Source organism: Oncorhynchus masou, chromosome 6 (assembly GCF_036934945.1).
Source record: "Oncorhynchus masou masou isolate Uvic2021 chromosome 6, UVic_Omas_1.1, whole genome shotgun sequence".
Lineage (NCBI taxonomy): Eukaryota > Metazoa > Chordata > Actinopteri > Salmoniformes > Salmonidae > Oncorhynchus > Oncorhynchus masou.
Window position 1 is genome coordinate 35,717,934 of NC_088217.1, and position 22,941 is coordinate 35,740,874.

General features: G+C 43.2%; 1 protein-coding gene across 5 annotated transcripts in view; it reads right to left on the reverse strand.

Moving 5' to 3' along the window:
• Positions 1-22,941, reverse strand: part of LOC135541998 (transcription factor SOX-13-like) — a 73,392-nt gene that overhangs the window by 29,769 nt on the left and 20,682 nt on the right. For 4 of the 5 annotated variants that reach the window (XM_064968546.1, XM_064968547.1, XM_064968549.1 and 1 more), the window contains 6 exons: positions 7,303-7,522; positions 3,668-3,776; positions 3,081-3,167; positions 2,366-2,538; positions 1,778-1,846; positions 1,564-1,678 (listed from right to left, as the gene is read on the reverse strand). In XM_064968546.1, the coding sequence (XP_064824618.1) occupies positions 1,564-1,678; positions 1,778-1,846; positions 2,366-2,538; positions 3,081-3,167; positions 3,668-3,776; positions 7,303-7,521 (772 nt within the window). In that variant the 5' untranslated portion in view covers position 7,522. The remainder of the gene's footprint in view (positions 1-1,563; positions 1,679-1,777; positions 1,847-2,365; positions 2,539-3,080; positions 3,168-3,667; positions 3,777-7,302; positions 7,523-22,941) is intronic. The other variant, XM_064968551.1, reaches the window with a different exon arrangement.

Consider the following 22,941-nt stretch of genomic DNA (forward strand, 5'->3'; position numbering starts at 1 on the left):
AAAGCATGTAGAGGTCTGTCAATTTTATCATAGGTACACTTCAACTGTGAGAGACAGAATCTAAAACAAAAAAATCCAGAAAATCACATTGTATGATTTTTAAGTAATTAATTTGCATTTTATTGCATGACATAAGTATTTGATACATCAGAAAAGCAGAACTTAATATTTGGTACAGAAACCTTGGTTTGCAATTACAGAGATCATACGTTTCCTGTAGTTCTTGACCAGGTTTGCACACACTGCAGCAGGGATTTTGGCCCACTCCTCCATACAGACCTTTTCCAGATCCTTCAGGTTTCGGGGCTGTCGCTGGGCAATACGGACTTTCAGCTCCCTCCACAAAGATTTTCTATTGGGTTCAGGTCTGGAGACTGGCTAGGCCATGCTTCTTGATGCTTCTTACGGAGCCACTCCTTAGTTGCCCTGGCTGTGTGTTTCGGGTCGTTGTCATGCTGGAAGACCCAGGCACGACCCATCTTCAATGCTCTTACTGAGGGAAGGAGGTTGTTGGCCAAGATCTCGCGATACATGGCCCCATCCATCCTCCCCTCAATACGGTGCAGTCGTTCTGTCCCCTTTGCAGAAATGCATCCCCAAAGAATGATCTTTCCACCTCCATGCCTCACGGTTGGGATGGTGTTCTTGGGGTTGTACTCATCCTTCTTCTTCCTCCAAACACGGAAAGTGGAGTTTAGACCAAAAAGCTCTATTTTTGTCTCATCAGACCACATGACCTTCTCCCATTCCTCCTCTGGATCATCCAGATGGTCATTGGCAAACTTCAGACGGGCCTGGACATGCGCTGGCTTGAGCAGGGGGACCTTGCATGCGCTGCAGGATTTGAATCCATGACGGCGTAGTGTGTTACTAATGGTTTTCTATAAGACTGTGGTCCCAGCTCTCTTCAGGTCATTGACCAGGTCCTGCCGTGTAGTTCTGGGCTGATCCCTCACCTTCCTCATGATCATTGATGCCCCACAAGGTGAGATCTTGCATGAAGCCCCAGACAGAGGGTGATTGACCGTCATCTTGAACTTCTTCCATTTTCTAATAATTACACCAACAGTTGTTGCATTCTCACCAAGCTGCTTGCCTATTGTCCTGTAGCCCATCCCAGCCTTGTGCAGGTCTACAATTTTATCCCTGATGTCCTTACACAGCTCTCTGGTCTTGGCCATTGTGGAGAGGTTGGAGTCTGTTTGATTGAGTGTGTGGACAGGTCTGTGAGAGCCGGAATTCTTACTGGTTGGTAGGTGATCATATTCTTATGTCATGCAATAAAATGCAAATGAATTACTTAAAAATCATACAATGTGATTTTCTGGATTTTTGTTTTAGATTCTGTCTCTCACTGTTGAAGTGTACCTATGATAAAAATGACAGACCTCTACATGCTTTGTAAGTAGGAAAACCTGCAAAATCGGCAGTGTATCAAATACTTGTTCTCCCCACTGTATATATATATATAATTATTTTACATAAACCACCCACGGGCCGGATTAGAACCCCCTGGTTTGTAGGGGATTGTCTTAATGAGGTTTGGTGCGGGATGTGACTCACCTGGCTTGCAGGGGATTGGCTGCAGAGGCATGGTCATCTGTGTGTCGGAGGTGACAGGTAGTTGCTGGTTGTTGGGGTGGAAGGCTGGGATCATCACGTAGGGCATGTTCACCTGCTATGACCAGGTCAGACAGAGGGCACAAGGTCAGTCACACCCAGAGTTAACCCAAAGTTACTTCAAAATTATGTTATAAAAATAGCATAAAGGACTCACCTGGATCTGCTGCTGAAGCAGGTTGATTTTGTGCTGCTGCTGGATCAGCTGCTGCTGCTGTTTGGCAATCTGAAATGAACCACACACATTGGTTGTCTTCCTCTGCTCAGATGTGACAATGCTTTAACCAATGGTTGGGTGCCACGTCAGACTGTCACCGACTGACAGATTACTATAACATATGATTAGTTACAAAATACCAATCGAGGCGTTTTAAGATATGGCATGAATCAGCAATGTCTGGGTGGAGGAACATGCCCATTAAAAACATATAGTCTAGCTCAGGTACACTCAGGTAAGACCAGGTAAACCCAGGTTAGGGGTCAGTGGCCTCCCAAGTGGCATAGCGGTTTAAGGCACGAGGCGCAAGAGGCGTCACTATAGTCTCTGGTTCGAATCCAGGCTGTATCACATCCGGCCGTGATTGGGAGTCCCATAGGGCTGCGCACAATTGGCCCAGCGTCGTCAGGGTTTGGCCGGGGTAGGCCATCATTGTAACAAAAAAAATTATTAACTGACTTGCCTAGTTAAATAAAGGTTAAAAAAAAACTAAAAGTGTGTGTATTAGGGGTCAAAGGTCAGGATCACCTGTTCCTGCTGCTGTCTGGCCAGCTCCATCTGCTGCTGTTGTTTCTCCAACAACAGGGTGGCCATGTTCCTCTGCTCAGAGTGGGCTCCCAGCAGCTGCTCCCTCAGACCACTCAGCTGGTTGATCATCAACAATAACTGCAGCTCCTTCTCTGCCAAAGACTCTGGAGTGCCTGAAAGAGCAAGAGCGCAATATCATTTTTATTTGTTAAATTGGCAGCTAAGCACTGATCATGTCACTAGCATACAAATTAAGACCCTAGATTTTATTGGAAAGGAGCATCAAGCTCATCACATGCACTTTCACCATCCTGTAGCCTAAACTGCGCATGCTTTTCCAAATCGAATTGGAAGGACCACACAATATAACAAACAAATTGTCTGTCCACATTTATAAAATTGTACTGCCACTTTCTGTTTCCATCACACTTGTCATGATTTTTTTATATGGCATGACTTTACACTCATGAAAACTGTGGTTAGAGAGAGATGAGTACAAACAGGATTATACATAGAGACCATTCGATATAGAGACAGGCAGGCAGAGACTGACAGACAGGTGGAGAGAGACAGGTAAGAGAGAGCACTGATGGGCTAGTCAGGGGTGAGCGGTATAGATGACGGGTCAGGGATTAACAGTAAAGGGGTCAGGGGTAAAATGATGAGAGGTAAAGATGAGGGATCAGGGCTTAGGGGTAAAGGGGTGAGAGCTCACCTTTCAAGTGATTGCCTCCCAGGAAGCTTTTGTCCAGAAGTTTCTCCCTCCAGTCGACACTCAGCAGCTTCTCAATGGTGGGCATGACTGCCAACAGGACATGGATGAGTTTTTACTTTGTTGTTCAGTCGCCATATCATATGAACAGACAGAGTTAAATGGTGTGTGCATGTGTCTGGGGTGTGTGCATGTTGAGTGAGTGAGTGAGTGAGTGAGTGAGTGAGTGAGTGAGTGAGTGAGTGAGTGAGTGAGTGAGTGAGTGAGTTCACACATGCGTTTGAATCAATATTTCAAAACAAATCTCAAGGTCTGCTACTTTAAGGATTTCAATAGGAAAGCACATTGTGTACTCTCTCAAATAAGAAAAACAGACATTTGAAATTCAATGTAATCCTGTAACCGATGATTAGGAGTACAAACCTGAGCATACTGAGAGCTAAGGTAAACTCATCCAGCCTCCTCAGTCTTAATGTGATCCACTGAAAATCCTTCACATTTACCTCTATCAATGTTCAGGAGAGATCTCCAAAGAGCAATGTAATGATTAGAAACATATTACACTGGGGAGCTGACGAGGTGTACCATACCTTCGCTGACAGTGGGCTGCTTGTGTCCCTCTGGTCGGTGGTCGGACCCCCTGTTGCCCCCCTTCATCCCCACAGGACTCTGAAGCTGTTCCTTACCCAGAGAGCCCTCCTACCAAGGACAGGGAAAAACAGGGTTAAGGAGAAAACTTACCAGAACAATTGTCAGTCTGTACAGAAGGGGGCTGTTCAATCGCCATTTGTTCACTTGCTGTTGGAGCAGTGTGTTATAGAGACCACCCTCCGGTGAGCAACTGATGGCCATCATTTTTGCCCATTTCTATATGCAGAACTGGTTTGAACTTGTTTTGCAAATTACGGCAAGCAATCTGTTTAGAGGTACTAAGTACTCTCATCCGACAGACGCTCGACAATCCTACTGTCTGGCTGGGTGTTTAGAAAGCTAACAAACTGTAGCAAGCCATCCTTTGATAAGCATACTACAACCAGATCTGTGTACGTGTCTACGGTCGTGGCCAAAAGTTTTGAGAATGACACAAATATCAATTTCCAAAGGTTGCTGCTTCAGTGTCTTTAGATATTTTTGTCAGATGTTACTATGGAATACTGAAGTATAATTACAAGCATTTCATAAGTGTCAACGGCTTTTATTGACAATTACATGAAGTTGATGCAAAGAGTCAATATTTGCAGTGTTGACACTTGTTTTTCAAGACCTCTGCAAGCCGCCCTGGCATGCTGTCAATTAACTTCTGGACCACATCCTGACTGATGGCAGCCCATTCTTGCATAATCAATGCTTGGAGTTTGTCAGAATTTGTGGGTTTTTGTTTGTCCACCCGCCTCTTGAGGATTGACCACAAGTTCTCAATGGGATTAAGTTCTGGGAAGTTTCCTGGCCATGGACCCAAAATATCGATGTTTTGTTCCCCGAGCCACTTAGTTACAGTGCCTTGCGAAAGTATTCGGCCCCCTTGAACTTTGCGACCTTTTGCCACATTTCAGGCTTCAAACATAAAGATATAAAACTGTATTTTTTTGTGAAGTATCAACAACAAGTGGGACACAATCATGAAGTGGAACGACATTTATTGGATATTTCAAACTTTTTTAACAAATCAAAAACTGAAAAATTGGGCGTGCAAGATTATTCAGCCCCTTTACTTTCAATGCAGTAAACTCTCTCCAGAAGTTCAGTGAGGATCTCTGAATGATCCAATGTTGACCTAAATGACTAATGATGATCAATACAATCCACCTGTGTGTAATCAAGTCTCCGTATAAATGCACCTGCACTGTGATAGTGTCAGAGGTCCGTTCCCAAGGAACTGTGCAAAAAGCACAGAGAGCATCATACTGTTGTGAAGAAGTTTAAAGCCGGATTTGGATACAAAAAGAGCTTTAAACATGGATACTATTGAAATGGAAGGAGTATCAGACCACTGCAAATCTACCAAGACCTGGCCGTCCCTCTAAACTTTCAGCTCATACAAGGAGAAGACTGATCAAGATGCAGCCAAAGCCCCATTTCTTAAAGACTCTGTATAGGACAACAATCATTGCACAAATCTGGCCTTTAAAAGTGGCAAGAAGAAAGCCATTTTTAAAGATATTAAAAAGTGTTGTTTGCCACAAGCCACCTGAGAGACACACCAAACATGTAGAAGATGGTGCTCTGGTCAGATGAAACCAAAATTGAACTTTTTGGCAACAATGCAAAACGTTATGTTTGGCGTAAAAGCAACAAAGCTCATCACCCTGAACACACCATCCCCACTGTCAAACATGGTGGTGGCAGCATCATGGTTTGGGCCTGCTTTTCTTCAGCAGGGACAGGGAAGATGGTTAAAATTGATGGGAAGATGGATGGAGCCACAGGACCATTCTGGAAGAAAACCTGATGGAGTCTGCAAAAGACCTGAGACTGGGACGGAGATTTGTCTTCCAACAAGACAATGATCCAAAACATAAAGCAAAATCTACAATGGAATGGTTCAAAAATAAACATATCCAGGTGTTAGAATGGCCAAGTCAAAGTCCAGACCTGAATCCAATCAATAATCTGTGGAAAGAACTGAAAACTGCTGCTCACAAATGCTCTCCATCCAACCTCACTGAGCTCGAGCTGTTTTGCAAGGAGGAATGGGAAAAAAATTCGGTCTCTCGATGTGCAAAACTGATAGAGACATACCCCAAGCGACTTACAGCTGTAATCGCAGCAAAAGGTGGCGCTACAAAGTATTAACTTAAGTGGGCTGAATAATTTTGCACACCCAATTTTTCAGTTTTTGATTTGTTAAAAAAGTTTGAAATATCCAATAAATGTCGTTTCACTTCATGATTGCGTCCCACTTGTTGTTGATTCTTCACAAAAAAATAGTTTTATATCTTTATGTTTGAAGCCTGAAATGTGGCAAAAGGTCGCAAAGTTCAAGGGGGCCGAATACTTTTGCAAGGCACTGTATTACTTTTGCCTTATGGCAAGATGCTCCATCATGCTGGAAAAGGCATTGTTCGTCACCAAACTGTTCCTGGATGGTTGGGAGAAGTTGCTCTTGGAGGATGTGTTGGTACGATTCTTTATTCATGGCTGTGTTCTTAGGCAAAATTGTGAGTGAGCCCACTACCTTGGCTGAGATGCAACCCCACACATGAATAGTCTCAGGATGCTTTACTGTTAGCATGACACAGGACTGATGGTAAAGCTCACCTTGTCTTCTCCGGACAAGCTTTTTTCCGGATGCCCCAAACAATCGGAAAGGGGATTCATCAGACCGAATGACTTTACCCCAGTCCTCAGCAGTCCAATCCCTGTACCTTTTGCAGAATATCAGTCTGTCCCTGATGTTTTCCCTGAAGAGAAGTGGCTTCTTTGCTGCCCTTCTTGACACCAGGCCATCCTCCAAAAGTCTTCACCTCACTGTAAGTGCAGATGCACTCACACCTGCCTGCTGCCATTCTTGAGCAAGCTCTGTACTGGTGGTGCCCCAATCCCGCAGCTGAATCAACTTTAGGATACGGTCCTGGCGCTTGCTGGACTTTCTTGGGCGCCGTGAAGCCTTCTTCACAACAATTGAACCGCTCTCCATGAAGTTCTTGATGATCGGATAAATGGTTGATTAAGGTGCAATCTTACTGGCAGCAATATCCTTGCCTGTGAAGCCCTTTTTGTGCAAGCAATGATGACGGCACGTGTTTCCTTGCAGGTAACCATGGTTGACAGAGAAAGAACAATGACTCCAAGCACCACCCTCCTTTTGAAGCTTCCAGTCTGTTACTCAAACTCAATCAGCATGACAGAGTGATCTCCAGCCTTGTCCTCATCAACACTCACACCTGTGTTAACAAGAGAATCACTGATATGATGTCAGCTGGTCCTTTTGTGGCGGTGCTGAAATGCAGTGGAAATGTTTTTGGGGGATTCAGTTCATTTGCATGGCAAAGAGGAACTTTGCAATTAATTGCAATTCATCTGATCACTCTTCATAACATTCTGGAGTATATGCAAATTGCCATCATACAAACTGAGGCAGCAGACTTCGTGAAAATTAATATTTGTGTCATTCTCAAAACTTAGGGCCACAACTGTATAGGTGGGGACTAACAAGGTGAACAGCACACCTAGATAAACAAAATAATAGATTAAAATATAGAAATGGGAGGAGTTTCTCTCTTACTGAGGGTGAGCGGGAGAGGGGAGGAGTCAGCTGTCTAGACTCCGGTCTCGCCATTGGCTGATGTCCTGACCAATCACAGGCAGGAGAGGAGCGCGGCTCAGCTTTGGCTCCTCCCCCTTCCCCTCCAGACTCCTCCTCCTCCTGCTTCACACCAACGCCCACCATGCTGACATCACCGTTGGCATGGAGATGCAACGCTGGGGGACTGGGCTCAACCATTCTGGTGGGAAAAGGGAAAAGAGTGAATAATAGTACAGGTGAATAGGTAGTCCATTACTGCATTAACTTTACTGCATCTGGAGCTGACCACACAGACAGAGTGTGATCACCTTTATCTGTCTGTAATAGCTGTAATGAGACCATAAGCCTTTCCAGGTGTGACTATCTCTGGATCTCTGAACTTTAGGTGTGGATGTTTATATGGCCACTGCTTTGCATAGGGAACAGAGGACATACTGTGAATAAACACAACTGTACCTTTAGCTTAAAATCCTAGCTTCTAGTCTGGGAGACATTGTAGGTGTCAGGGAAAGTTAATCATGACAAGGTAAAGACTGCACATCACACATACACACCAACAAGCATAAAGAGAGCGAGAAACAAAAGACAGGAAGAGAGATGAGTGTAGTCAGGTGGAGAGTGCAGCTAGTGAGAGAGAGGTTGAACCTTAATGAACTCTAAAATTCTCCGACTTCGGCTGTGTTTTTTCCCCCTCCTCCGCTGCAGGAGGAAAGAAAGCACGCCAGACAGGAGAACAAAACAAACAGGAGAACAAAACAAACAGAACACACAGGGCGAAAAGTGCACATATACAGTGGGGCAAAAAACTATTTAGTCAGCCACCAATTGTTCTCCCACTTAAAAAGATGAGGCCTGTAATTTTCATCATAGGTACACTTCAACTATGACAGACAAAATGAGAAAATAAATCCAGAAAAATCACATTGTAGGATTTGTAATGAATTTATTTGCAAATTATGGTGGAAAATAAGTATTTGGTCATTAACAAAAGTTTCTCAAAACTTTATTATATACCCTTTGTTGGCAATGACAGAGGTCAAACGTTGCTGGTGAAAACAAGGTTCACACACTGTTGCTGGTATTTTGGCCCATTCCTCCATGCAGATCTCCTCTAGAGCAGTGATGTTTTGGGGCTGTTGCTGGGCAACATGGACTTCCAACTCCCTCCAAAGATTTTCTATGGGGTTGAGATCTGGAGATGAGCTAGGCCACTCCAGGACCTTGAAATGCTTCTTACGAAGCCACTCCTTTGTTTGCCCGGGCGGTGTGTTTGGGATCATTGTCATGCTGAAAGACCCAGCCATGTTTCATCTTCAATGCCCTTGCTGATGGAAGGAGGTTTTCACTCAAAATCTCACGATACATGGCCCCATTCATTCTTTCCTTTACACGGATCAGTCGTCCTGGTCCCTTTGCAGAAAAACAGCCCCAAAGCATGTTTCCACCCCCATGCTTCACAGTAGGTATGGTGTTCTTTGGGTGCAACTCAGCATGCTTTGTCCTCCAAACACGACGAGTTGAGTTTTTATCAAAAGGTTCTATTTTGGTTTCATCTGACCATATGACATTCTCCCAATCTTCTTCTGGATCATCCAAATGCTCTCTAGCAAACTTCAGACGGGCCTGGACATGTACTGGCTTAAGCAGGGGGACACGTCTGGCACTGCAGGATTTGAGTCCCTAGCGGCGGAGTGTGTTACTGATGGTAGGCTTTGTTACTTTGGTTCCAGCTCTCTGCAGGTCATTCACTAGGTCCCCCCGTGTAGTTCTGGGATTTTTGCTCACTGTTCTTGTGATCATTTGACCCCACGGGGTGAGATCTTGCGTGGAGTCCCAGATCGGGGGAGATTATCAGTGGTCTTGTATGTCTTCCATTTCCTAATAATTGCTCCCACAGTTGATTTCCTCAAACCAAGCTGCTTACCTATTGCAGATTCAGTCTGCCCAGCCTGGTGCAGGTCTACAATTTTGACAGCTCTTTGGTCTTGGCCATAGTGGAGTTTGGAGTGTGACTGTTTGAGGTTGTGGACAGGTGTCTTTTATACTGATATATCTCGAGTGGTGTGGGGGCTGTGCTTTGGCAAAGTGGGTGGGGTTATATCCTTCCTGTTTGGCCCTGTCCGGGTGTGTCCTCGGATGGGGCCACAGTGTCTCCTGACCCCTCCTGTCTCAGCCTCCAGTATTTATGCTGCAGTAGTTTATGTGTCGGGGGGCTGGGGTCAGTTTGTTATATCTGGAGTACTTCTCCTGTCCAATTCGGTGTCCTGTGTGAATCTAAGTGTGCGTTCTCAAATTCTCTCCTTCTCTCTCTCTTTCTCTCTCTCAGAGGACCTGAGCCCTAGGACCATGCACCAGGACTACCTGACATGATGACTCCTTGCTGTCCCCAGTCCACCTGGCCGTGCTGCTGCTCCAGTTTCAACTGTTCTTCCTTATTATTATTCGACCATGCTGGTCATTTATGAACATTTGAACATCTTGACCATGTTCTGTTATAATCTCCACCCGGCACAGCCGGAAGAGGACTGGCCACCCCACATAGCCTGGTTCCTCTCTAGATTTCTTCCTAGGTTTTGGCCTTTCTAGGGAGTTTTTCCTAACCACCGTGCTTCTACACCTGCATTGCTTGCTGTTTGGGGTTTTAGGCTAAGGTTTCTGTACAGCACTGAGATATCAGCTGATGTACGAAGGGCTATATAAATAAATTTGATTTGATTTGAAAACAAGTTCAAACAGGTGCCATTAATACAGGTAACGAGTGGAGGACAAAGAAGAAGTTACAGGTCTGTGAGAACCAAAATCTTGCTTGTTTGTCGGTGACCAAATACTTATTTTCCACCATAATTTGCAAATAAATTCATTAAAAATCCTACAATGTGATTTTCTGGATGTTTGTTCTCATTTTGTCTGTCATAGTTGAAGTGTACCTATGATGAAAATTACAGGCCTCTCTCATCTTAAGTGGGAGAACTTGCACAATTGGTGGCTGACTAAATACTTTTTTGCCCCACCGTATACATTACCAGTCAAAAATTTAATTCAAGGTTTTTCTTTATTTTTACTATTTTCTAGTGAATAAATCTAAACTATCAATTAACACATATGGAATCACGTAGTAACCAAAAAAAGTGTCAAATAAATCCAAATATATTTTAGATTCTTCAAAGTACCCACACTTTGCCTTGATGACAGCTTTGCAGTCTTGGCACTCTTGCTTTGCTTATTTGAGCTGTTCTTGCCATAACATGGACCTGGTATTTTACCAAATAGCGCTATCTTCTGTATTCCAACCCAAACGTGTCACAATACCACTGATTGGCTCAAAAACATGAAGGAAAGTAGTAACCAGAAAAAAGTGTTAAACAAATCAAAATATATTTAATATTTGAGATTCTTCAAAGTAGCCACCCTTTGCCTTGACAGCTTTGCACACACTTGGCATTCTCTCGGCCAGTTTCATGAGGAATGCTTTTCCAACAGTCTTGAAGGAGTTCCCACATATGCTGAGCACTTGTTGGCTGATTTTCCTTCACTCTGCGATCCAACTCATCCCAAACCATCTCAGTTGTGTTGAGGTCAGGTGATTATGGAGGCCAGGTCATCTGATGCAGAACTCCATTACTCTCCTTCTTGTTCAAATAGACCTTACACAGCCTGGAGGTGTGTTTTGGGTCATTGTCCTGTTGAAAAACAAATGATAGTGGGACTAAGCGTAAACCAGATTGGATGGCGTATTACTGCAGAATGCTGTGGTAGCCATGCTGGTTAAGTGTGCCTTGAACTCTAAATAAATCAGACAGTGTTACCAGCAACGCACCCTCACACCATCACACATGCTCCTCTATGCTTCATGGTGGGAACCACATATTCATCTACTCTGCGTCTCACAAAGACACAGCAGTTGGATCCAGAAATCTCAAATATGGACTCATCAGACCAAAGGACAGATTTACACTGTCCATTGCTCGTGTTTCTTGGTCCATGCAAGTCTCTTTTTATGATTGGTGTAGTGGTGTCTTTGCAGCAATTCGACCATTAAGGCCTGATTCACGCAGTCTCCTCTGAACAGTTGATATTGAGCTGTGTCTGTCACTTGAACTCTGAAGCATTCATCTGGACTGCAATTTCTGAGGCTGGTAACTCTAAATGAACTTATCCTCTGCAGCATAGGTAACTCTGGGTCTTCCTTTCCTGTGGTGGTCCTCACGAGAGCCAGATTCATCATAGTGCTGATGGACTCTCGCTTCTCTTTGTTTAACATGGACTTGGTCTTTTACCAAATAGGGCTATCTTCTGTATACCACCCCTACCTTGTCACAACACAACTGATTGGCTCAAACGCATTAAGGAAAGAAATTCCACAAATACATTATTAACAAGGCACACCTGTTTATTGAAATGCATTCCAGGTGACTACCTCATGAAGCTGGTTGAGAGAATGCCAAGAGTTGGCAAAGCTGTCATCAAGGCAAAGGGTGGCTACTTTGAAGAATCTCAAATCTAAAATAGAATAATAGAAACTCTTTAACACTTGGTTACTACATCCTTTCATGTGTTATTTCATATTGTTGATGTCTTCACTATTATTCTAAAATGTAGAAAATAGTACAAATAAAAGAAAAGCCATTGAATGTGTAGGTGTCCCCAAAATTGACTGGTACTGTATATACAGTTAAAGTTGGAAGTTCACACACACCTTAGACAAATGTATTTAAAAACTCAGTTTTTCTAAATTCCTGACCTTTAATCCAAATAAAGATTCCCTGTCTTAGGTCAGTTGGGATCACCACTATTTTAAGAATATGAAATGTCAGAATATTAGTAGAGAGAATTATTTATTTCAGCTTTTATTTCTTTCATTACATTCCCAGTGGGTCAGAAGTTTACATACACTCAATTAGTATTTGATAGAATTGCCTTCAAAATGCTTAACTTGGGTCAAACGTTTTGTGTAGCCTTCCACAACCTTCCCACAATAAGTTGGGTGAATTTTGGCCCATTCTTCCTGACAGAGCTGGTGTAACTTAGTCAGGTTTGAAGGCCTCCTTGCTCGCACACGCTTTTTCAGTTCTGCCCACACATTTTCCATAGGATTGAGGTCAGGGCATTGTGATGGCCACTCCAATACCCAAGACCCATTTGAGACCAAGCTTTTTCTTCCTGACTGATGTCTTAAGATGTTGCTTCAATATATCCACACAATTCTCCCGTCTCATGATGCCATCTATTTTGTGAACTATACCAGACCCTCCTGCAGCAAATAACACCCACAACATGATGCTGCCACCCCCGTGCTTCACGGTTGGGATAGTGTTCTTTGGCTTGCAAGCCTCCCCCTTTTCCCTCCAAACATAACGATGGTCATTATGGCCAAACAGTTCTATTTTTGTTTCATCAAACCATAGGACATTTCTTCAAAAAGTACAATCTTTTTCCCCTTGTGCAGATGCAAACCGTAGTCTAGCTTTTTTATGGTAGTTTTGGTGCAGTGGCTTCTTCCTTGCTGAGCGGCCTTTCAGATTGTGTCAATATAGGATTCGTTTTACTGTGGATATAGATATTTTTGTACCCATTTCCTCCAGCATCTTCACAAGGTCCTTTGCTGTTGTTCTGGGATTGATTTGCACTTTTCGCACCAAAGTACGCTCATCTTTAGGAGACATTCCTGAGCAGTACGACGGCTGCGTGGTCCCATGGTGTTAATACTTGCGTACTATTGTTTGTACAGATGAACGTGGTACCTTTAGGCGTTTGGAAATTGCTCCGAAGGATGAACCAGATTTTTTTTCTGAGGTCTTGGCTGAATTGTTTTGATTTTCCCATGATGTCAAGCAAAGAGGCACTGAGTTTGAAGGTAGGCATTGAAATACATCCACATGTACACCTCCAATTGACTCAAATTATGTAAATTAGCCTATCGGATGCTTCTAATTCAATGACATCATTTTCTGGAATTTTCCAACTTAGTGTTTGTAAACTTCTGACCCACTGGAATTGTGAAACAGTGAATTATAAGTGAAATAATCTCTGTAAACAATTGTTGGAAAAATGACTTGTGTCATGCAAAGTAGATGTCCTAACTGACTTGCCAAAACTATAGTTTGTTCACAAGAAATTTGTGGAGTGGTTGAAAAACGAGTTTAATGACATGATGTATGTATTTGTGTATGTATGTGTGTGTGTGTGTGTGTGTGAGACAAAAGCCATTGTTAGACGAAGGGAACAAAGGAAGCCGGGACAATGGGCGAGAGACGGACAAAAGCCGCGGGCTGCAGGAAACAGCGCAGATAACAATGCCAGCGGAATGTGCCGACCGACCCGGGAACAGAGGGGAAAATGCAGAGTGCATAGTGATTAGAGGTCCCCCCCATTCCCCCTTTCACATTATGTCTCTACACAAAGCCACCTGCCTGCCAGAAGCCATGGCTCTAAACCTGAGAGTGAGAGAGTGAGAGTGTGAGTGAGTGAGTAGAGAGAGAGAGAGCGACCTAATACATTCACCAATGGCTTTACAGAGCTTTTAATGTGTTTGATGGGGAACTCTAGTTCTCAACACCACAGATTACAAGCCATAGGGTGGATATTTGAGGGGGCGGGGGGATGAGCTTAATAAAGTCTGAACTTCCTGAACATAGAGGATGGGCAGTCCCCTCCCTCTGCACACCTCAAAGCCCTTCACCTCAAATACTCTGTTCATTTGACTGTTCGTAATGAGTGATGCTTAAGGAGTGATGCCTTTTCTCTGTAGGGGGTGTTGGTGGCAGGAAGTGTGAGAAAGTTTTTTGGGGGTATTTTATTATGATCCCCATCAACTGTTGCGATAGCAGTAGCTACTCTTCCTAGGGTCCACAAAAAACATGAAATAATACAGAACATTAATAGACAAGAACATCAAGGACAGAACAACATACATTTTAAACATCACACAGCCAACATATCAGTACATACACACACAACATATCAGTACATACACACACAACATATCAGTACATACACACACAACATATTAGTACATACACACACAACATATCAGTACATACACACACACAACATATCAGTACATACACACACACAACATATCAGTACATACACACACAACATATTAGTACATACACACACAACATATTAGTACACACACACAACATATCAGTACATACACACACACACACAACATATCAGTACACATATCAGTACATACACACACACAACATATCAGTACATACACACAACATATCAGTACATACACACACAACATATCAGTACATACACACACAACATATCAGTACATACACACAACATATCAGTACATACACACAACATATCTAGGTAAACAGGGGAGAGGTGTTGTGAGGTGTTGCTTTATCTGTTTTTTTAAAACCAGGTTTGCTGTTCACTTGAGCAATCTGAGATGGAAGGGAGTTACATGCAATCAAAATCAAATTGTATTAGTCACATGCACCGAATACAACAGGTGTAGACCTTACAGTGAAATGCTTACTTACGACCCCCTAACCAACAATACAGTTTAAAAAAAATACAAGTAAGAATAAGAAATAAAAGTAACAAGTAATTAAAGAGCAGCAGTAAAATAACAATAATGAGACTGTACCGATACCCACCTGTGTACAGAGTCAATGTGCGGGGGCACCAGTTAGTTGAGGTAATATGTACATGTAGGTAGAGTTATTAAAGTAACCATGCATAGATGATAATAACAGAGAGTAACAGCTGTGTAGGGGGGGGGGCAATGCAAATAGTCTGGGTAGCCTTTTGATTAGATGTTCAGGAGTCTTATGGTTTGGGGGTGGAAGCTGTTTAGAAGCGTCTTGGACCTAGACTTGGTGCTCCGGTACCGTTTGCCGTGCGGTAGCAGAGAGAACAGTCTATGACTAGGGTTGCTGGAGTCTGTCAATTTTTAGGGCCTTCCTCCGACACCACCTGGTGTAGAGGTCCTGGATGGCAGGAAGCTTGGCCCTAGTGATGTACTGGGCAATACGCACTACCCTCTGTAGTGCCTTGCGGTCAGAGGCAGAGCATTTGCCATACCAGGCAGTAATGCAACCAGTCAGGATGCTCTCGATGGTGCAGCTGTAGAACTTTTTGGATCTGAGGACCTGAGGACCCATGCAAATCTTTTCAGTATCCTGGGGGGGGGGGGAATAGGTTTTGTCGTGCCCTCTTCACAGCTGTCTTGGTATGTTTGGACCATGTTAGTTTGTTGGTGATGTGGACACCAAGAAACTTGAAGCTCTCAACCTGCTCCACTACAGCCCCGTCAATGTTAATGGAGGCGTGCTCAGTCCTCTTTTTCCTGTAGTCCACAATCATCTCCTTTGTCTTGATCAGGTTGAAGGAGAGATTGTTGTCCTGGCACCACAGGTCAGAGACCTGGCCATGAAATATACTATTTCGTCGTTGATCAGGCCTACCACTGTTGTGTCATCGGCAAACTTAATGATGGTGTTGGCCATGCAGTCATGAGTGAACAGGGAGTACAGGAGGGGACTGAACATGCACCCTGAGGGGCCCGTGTTGAGGATCAGCGTGGCAGATGTGTTGTTACATGCCCTTACCACCTGGGGGCGGTCCATCAGGAAGTCCAGGATCCAGTTGCAGAGGGAGGTGTTTAGTCCCAGGGTCCTTAGCCTATTGATGAGCTTTGCGGGCACTATGGTGTGGAACGCTGAGCTGTAGGTCATTGAATAGCATTCTCACATAGGTATTCATTTTGTCCAGGTGGGAAAGGGCAATGTGGAGAGCAATAGAGATTGCATAATCTGTGGATCTGTTAGGGTGGTATGCAAATTGGAGTGAGTTTAGGGTTTCTGGGATAATGGGGTTGATGTGAGCCATGACCAACGTTTCAAAGCACTTCATGGCTACAGATGTGAGTGCTACGGGTCGGTAGTCATTTAGGCAGGTTACCTTGGTGTTCTTGGGCACAGGGACTATGGTGGTCTGCTTCAACCATGTTGGTATTCCAGACTCGGACAGGTAGAGGTTGAAAATGTCAGTGAAGACACTTGCCAGTTTGTCAGCGCATGATCGCATTACATGTCCTGGTAATCCGAATGTTGACCTGTTTAAAGGTCTTCCTCACATTTGCTGAGGAGAGCGTGATCCCACAGTCTTCCGGAACAGCTTGTGCTCTCATGCATGTTTCAGTGTCATTTGCCTCGAAGCGAGCATAGAAGTAGTTTAGCTCATCTGGGAGGCTCGTGTCACTGGGCAGCTCTCGGCTGTGCTTCCCTTTGTAGTTTGCAAGCCCTGCCACATCCGATGAGCGTCAGAGCTGGTGTAGTACAATTCGATCTTAGTCCTGTATTGACACTTTGCCTGTTTGATGGTTCGTCAGATGGCATAGAAGGATTTCTTTGAAGCTTCCAGGTTAGCGTCCTTGAAAGTGGAAGCTCTACCCTTCAGCTCAGTGCAGATGTTGCCTGTAATCCATGGCTTCTGGTAGGGGTATGTACGTATGGTCACTGTGGGGAGGACGTCATCGATGCACTTATTGATGAAGCCAATTACTGATGTGGTGTACTCCTCAATGCCATCGGAGGAATCCCGGAACATATTTCCAGTCCTGTAGTTCAGCATTTGATGACCACTTTTTTATTTATCGAGTCACTGGTGATCCTGCTTTCATTTTTGCTTGTAAGCAGGAATCAGGAAGATAGAATTATGGTCAGATTTTCCAAATGGAGGGCGAGGGAGAGCTTTGGTATGAGTCTCTGTGTGTGGAGTAAAAGTGGTCTCGAGTTGTTTTTTCATCTGGTTGCACATTTAACATGATGATAGAAATTTGGTAAGACGGATTTAAGTTTCCCTGCATTAAAGTTCCCGGCTACTAGGAGCGCCTATGGATGAGCGTTTTCCTGTTTGCTTATGGCGGAATGCAATGCATTCAGTGCAGTCTTAGTGCCTGCATCAGTCTGTGGTGGTATGTAGACAGCTACGAAAAATACAGATGAAAACTCTTTGGTAAATAGTGTGGTCTACAGCTTATCATGAGATACTCTACCTCAAGCGAGCAAAACCTTGAGACGTCCTTAGATATTGTGCAACAACTGTCATTTACAAAAATACAGAGTCTGCCACCCCTTGTCTTACCAGACGCCGCTGTTCTGTCCTGCCGATACAGCGTATACAGCGTATAACCAGCCAGCTGTATGTTGATAATGTCATCGTTTAGCCATGACTCCATGAAGCAGAACATATTACAGTTGTTAATGTCCCGTTGGTAGTTTAATCTTCCGCGTCGGTCATCAATTTATTTCCAAAAAGACTGCACGTTAGCAAGCAGAATGGAAGGAATTGGGTGTTTATTCAATTGCATACGAATTCTCAGAAAACAGACCGTTCTCTGGGCCCTTTTTCTCCGCCTTCTTGTCATGCAAATGACGGGCCTGTTCTGGGCCTGTTCCCTGGAAAGCAGTATATCATTCACGTCAGACTCGTCAAAAGAAAAAAAAGATTGTGCCAGTCTGTGGTGAGTAATTTCAGTTCTGATGTCCAGAAGTTATTTTCAATCAAAAGAGACAGTAGCAGCAACATTAAGTACAAAATAAGTTACAAACAACACAAAAAAAATTTTTTTAAAAAACACAATTAGTTATGTAAAACGTGAGCCTTGTTCGCCGGCACCATCTTGTTGTAATCATGGCTTTAAAATCAGGGATCACCAACTAGATTCAGCTGCGGGCCAATCTTTTCTTGTGCGGATAATTGTAGAAGCCCAAACAGATATAATATTTGACTAAAACAGTAATTTCAAACCTTGATTTCATTTGTATACAGTCTTTCTATTATGTGTGGGAATAGTTGGGAACAGATTTAGATCACTTGGAGCTGATTTCCTGTTGTTTCTACAGTCATTTCCAACAATGAATTTGCACAGAAAACTTTGGGGGCAAAATAAAACCACCTGCAGGCCGCCAGTTGGAGAATCTGATCTATATAAAACATATATAACATATATAAACATATATAAAACTGTACATTTTCTTGAATTTGTTCTGGATTTGGAGACTGTGAAAAGACTCCTGGTGGCATGTCTGGTGGGGTAAGTGTGTGTCAGTGCTTTGTGTAAGTTGACTGTGCAAACCATTTGGAATTCTCAACAAATTAATGATTCTTCTAAAAACAAGAAGTAATGCAGTCAGCCTTTCCTCTACTTTGAGCTAAGAGAGACTGGCATGAAATCTCGATCTGTTCACCGGATGTGCGACTGATCCAGTTTCTGCTGTTCTGCCTGCAGCTATGGAACCCTGACCTGTGTACTGTTCATGCTACTCTGCACCTACTGTCTCAACCTCTGAATGCTCAGTTATGAAAAGTCAACTGACAATTACTCCTGAGGTGCTGACCTGTTGCACCCTCTACAAACACTGTGATTATTATTTGACCCTGCTGGTCATCTATGAACATCTTGAAGATTGATCTGGCCTTAATGGCCATGTACTCTTATAATCTCCACCCGGCACAGCCAGAAGAGGAATGACCACCCCTCAGAGCCTGGTTCCTCTCTAGGTTTCTTCTTAGATTCCAGCCTTTCTAGGGAGGTTTTGCTAGCCACCGTGCTTCTACATCTGCATTGATTGCTTGATCTATGGGGTTTTAGGCTCAGTTTCTGTATAAACACTTTGTGACAACTGCTAATCTAAAAAGGGGCTTTATAAATGTATTTGAGTCATAGTATTGATATTAGCCCTCTGAACACAGTGAAGAGCAAGACATGCCGCTCTGTTCTGAGCTAGCTGCAGTTTTTCTAGGTCCTTCTTTGCAGCACCTGACCATATAACTGGTCACCCCTCTCTCTGTGTCCATGGACACAAAGGCAGAATGAATCTGATTGAGTTACAGACATGCTGACAGCGTGGTTTGCACTAAGGTGTGTGTGGAGGTTATCTGGGGTTGAGGTCCGGGGTCCATATCTAATCTTAGAGTTAAACAATGCTGTAGCGTAAGAGCTCAGACAATGCTAGGGCTTGCCTCGTCTCGGGCCTCCCATATAGAATTGTAGTGTGATTTGAATAAATTGTTACATGTCATTTCAGAAAGCCATGACACCCACCATCTCAGATTGTTCTGAAATAATTTATGTAGTTAGAAAGATAAGACAAGCAGGGGGAAAACATCACCAGATTCACAGGGACTACATTACATAGGATGAAAAAGCAATACTATAAGCAGCAGCTCCATACTACTTGTCAGACAGAGAACTGATACAGTATACTGGTTGTTGGGGTGGGAGTGGCACAGTGGAGGCTCCTCAGAGGAGGAAGGGGAGGACCATCCTTCTTAGTGAATTTCATAAAAATAAAAATTCTAAAACATTTAAAATAAATCCTTTTTAGATAAAACTATACTAAAAGTATTAACATTACCAAACAATTGATTAAAACACACTGTTTTGCAATGAAGGTCTACAGTAACCTCAACAACACTCTTTAGGGTAGCACCATTGTGTAGCCTGAGGACAGCTAGCTTCCGTGCTCCTCTGGGTACATTGACTTCAATACAAAACCTAGAAGGCTCATGGCTCTCACCCCCTTCCATAGACTTAAACAGTAACTATGACAACCTCCGGAGGATGTCCTTCAACCAATCAATCAGAGCTGTTGCAGAATGAACTGATATGTTGTCCACCCAATCAAAGGATCAGAGAATGAATCTAGTACTGCAAGCATAAGCTACATCTAGCTAGCACTGCAGTGCATACAATGTGGTGTTTGACTCAAAAATAAAGGAGAAGCAAGAGAGAGAGAGTCATTTTTTAACTTTCAGTTCCACTTACTAAGCTAGCAAAGGCAGCTAGCAAAGATAGCTAGCTAGTTTTCGTTTTACTAATTTATTGCCACCGGGGCCTCATGGTGTAACTGCTAAACTTCTTACTGACTATAAACTAAACGTTACTGCATCATTGAAGCGGGTTTACTAAGTCCTTAGTTCTGTTAGCTATGTTGACTATGACGTTACTTTAGCTAATATGGCAACAACGATGTAGGCTGTGTGTAGTGGTTTTGATATGGTTTGGCTTGGAAAGTTTTTTCGCCTGGTCACATACAGCTGATGTGTTGTGCATTGAAGTCCACCAGTAAAGGGAAAAGGGGAGGGGAGGGGAGAAGGGAATAGAACGTGGCTGCTATGTAAGTAACCTGTCTTTACGTGTGATCAGGGGTTTATTCATTACGATTCTGTTGAAAAACATTTCTTAAAACGGAAGCAAACAGAACGAAATGGGGATAAACATACCTGAATTTGTCCAATTTAAACTCTCGTTTGCAGCTGTTGAACTAATGATTGTGCAAGGGGAAATTGTATGGGTCACTGTTCGTCCATGTGTCACTCACTGTCTGTCACTTCAAATTCTCAACCTGTGTGCAACTACTTTGTAAACGTTTTTTCATAGGCTTGGTTGTAGCAACCTCATGATGGGTATAGGGACAATTTGAGTATCATGTAGTAGCCTAAACCTGATGTTACGTTGAACTGGTTGAATGAAATATGAATGACAGTCATCCAATACGCCGTAATAGAAATAACATCTCTAAAATCCTCCCTCATCATAAACGGCACCGACCGCCACTGGATTGGCGTGAGTTGTAGTGGGGTACATGGGTGGCATTTGATCATTTTATTGGATTTGTTAGGAATAATGATGTTCCAAATCAGATGTTGGGTACTATATTTATTGAAGATAATATGAATCCTATAATTTAAAATGTAGGTGCAATCAATTAGGCATAATTTCTCAAACTTCAAATTACAGTGCCTTGCGAAAGTATTCGGCCCCCTTGAACTTTGCGACCTTTTGCCACATTTCAGGCTTCAAACATAAAGATATAAAACTATTTTTTTGTGAATAATCAACAACAAGTGGGACACAATCATGAAGTGGAACGACATTTATTGGATATTTCAAACTTTTTTAACAAATCAAAAACTGAAAAATTGGGCGTGCAAAATTATTCAGCCCCCTTAAGTTAATACTTTGTTGCACCACCTTTTGCTGCGATTACAGCTGTAAGTCGCTTGGGGTATGTCTATCAGTTTTGCACATCGAGAGACTGAATTTTTCCCCCATTCCTCCTTGCAAAACAGCTCGAGCTCAGTGAGGTTGGATGGAGAGCATTTGTGAACAGCAGTTTTCAGTTCTTTCCACAGATTCTCGATTGGATTCAGGTCTGGACTTTGACTTGGCCATTCTAACACCTGGATATGTTTATTTTTTAACCATTCCATTGTAGATTTTGCTTTATGTTTTGGATCATTGTCTTGTTGGAAGACAAATCTCCGTCCCAGTCTCAGGTCTTTTGCAGACTCCATCAGGTTTTCTTCCAGAATGGTCCTGTATTTGGCTCCATCCATCTTCCCATCAATTTTAACCATCTTCCCTGTCCCTGCTGAAGAAAAGCAGGCCCAAACCATGATGCTGCCACCACCATGTTTGACAGTGGGTATGGTGTGGTCAGGGTGATGAGCTGTGTTGCTTTTACGCCAAACAAAGTTTTGCATTGTTGCCAAAAAGTTCAATTTTGGTTTCATCTGACCAGAGCACCTTCTTCCACATGTTTGGTGTGTCTCCCAGGTGACTTGTGGCAAACTTTAAACAACACTTTTTATGGATATCTTTAAGAAATGGCTTTCGTCTTGCCACTCTTCCATAAAGGCCAGATTTGTGCAACATATGACTGATTGTTGTCCTATGGACAGAGTCTCCCACCTCAGCTGTAGATCTCTGCAGTTCATCCAGAGTGCTCATGGGCCTCTTGGCTGCATCTCTGATCAGTCTTCTCCTTGTATGAGCTGAAAGTTTAGAGGGACGGCCAGGACTTGGTAGATTAGCAGTGGCCTGATACTCCTTCCATTTCAATATTATCGCTTGCACAGTGCTCCTTGGGATGTTTAAAGCTTGGGAAATCTTTTTGTATCCAAATCCGGCTTTAAACTTCTTCACAACACTATCTCGGACCTGCCTGGTGTGTTCCTTGTTCTTCATGATGCTCTCTGCGCTTTTAACGGACCTCTGAGACTATCACAGTGCAGGTGCATTTATACGGAGACTTGATTACACACAGGTGGATTGTATTGATCATCATTAGTCATTTAGGTCAACATTGGATCATTCAGAGATCCTCACTGAACTTCTGGAGAGAGTTTGCTGCACTGAAAGTAAAGGGGCTGAATAATTTTGCACACCCAATTTTTCAGTTTTTGATTTGTTAAAAAAGTTTGGAAACAGGTGAAAGCCACTTCCACTACATTGCGTTCACCAATCCAGTCATGTTCAGATCAGTGATTACTTCTAGGAAAGGAGGAAGGATGAAAGCGGATGGAGGAAAGGGATGGAGCATGTCTAAATCTCAGAGATAAGATCAGCACTGAATCTGAGCTGTGACACCTCTGAAATCAAACTCTTCCCATGAGGCACTAAAAAGTCGACACAAAAGATTCAGTTACCAAACATGTTGTAACTTGTAAACACAACATCTCACCCCGGGGCATCTGCAATGAAAAGGCATTCGGTTGTTCTCCCTCCGTCTTTAGTTTGCTCGGTGTCGTCTTTGTTGTTTTCCAAACATGGTCTGAAGGGGACCGGGGGGGGGCTTCTAGAGA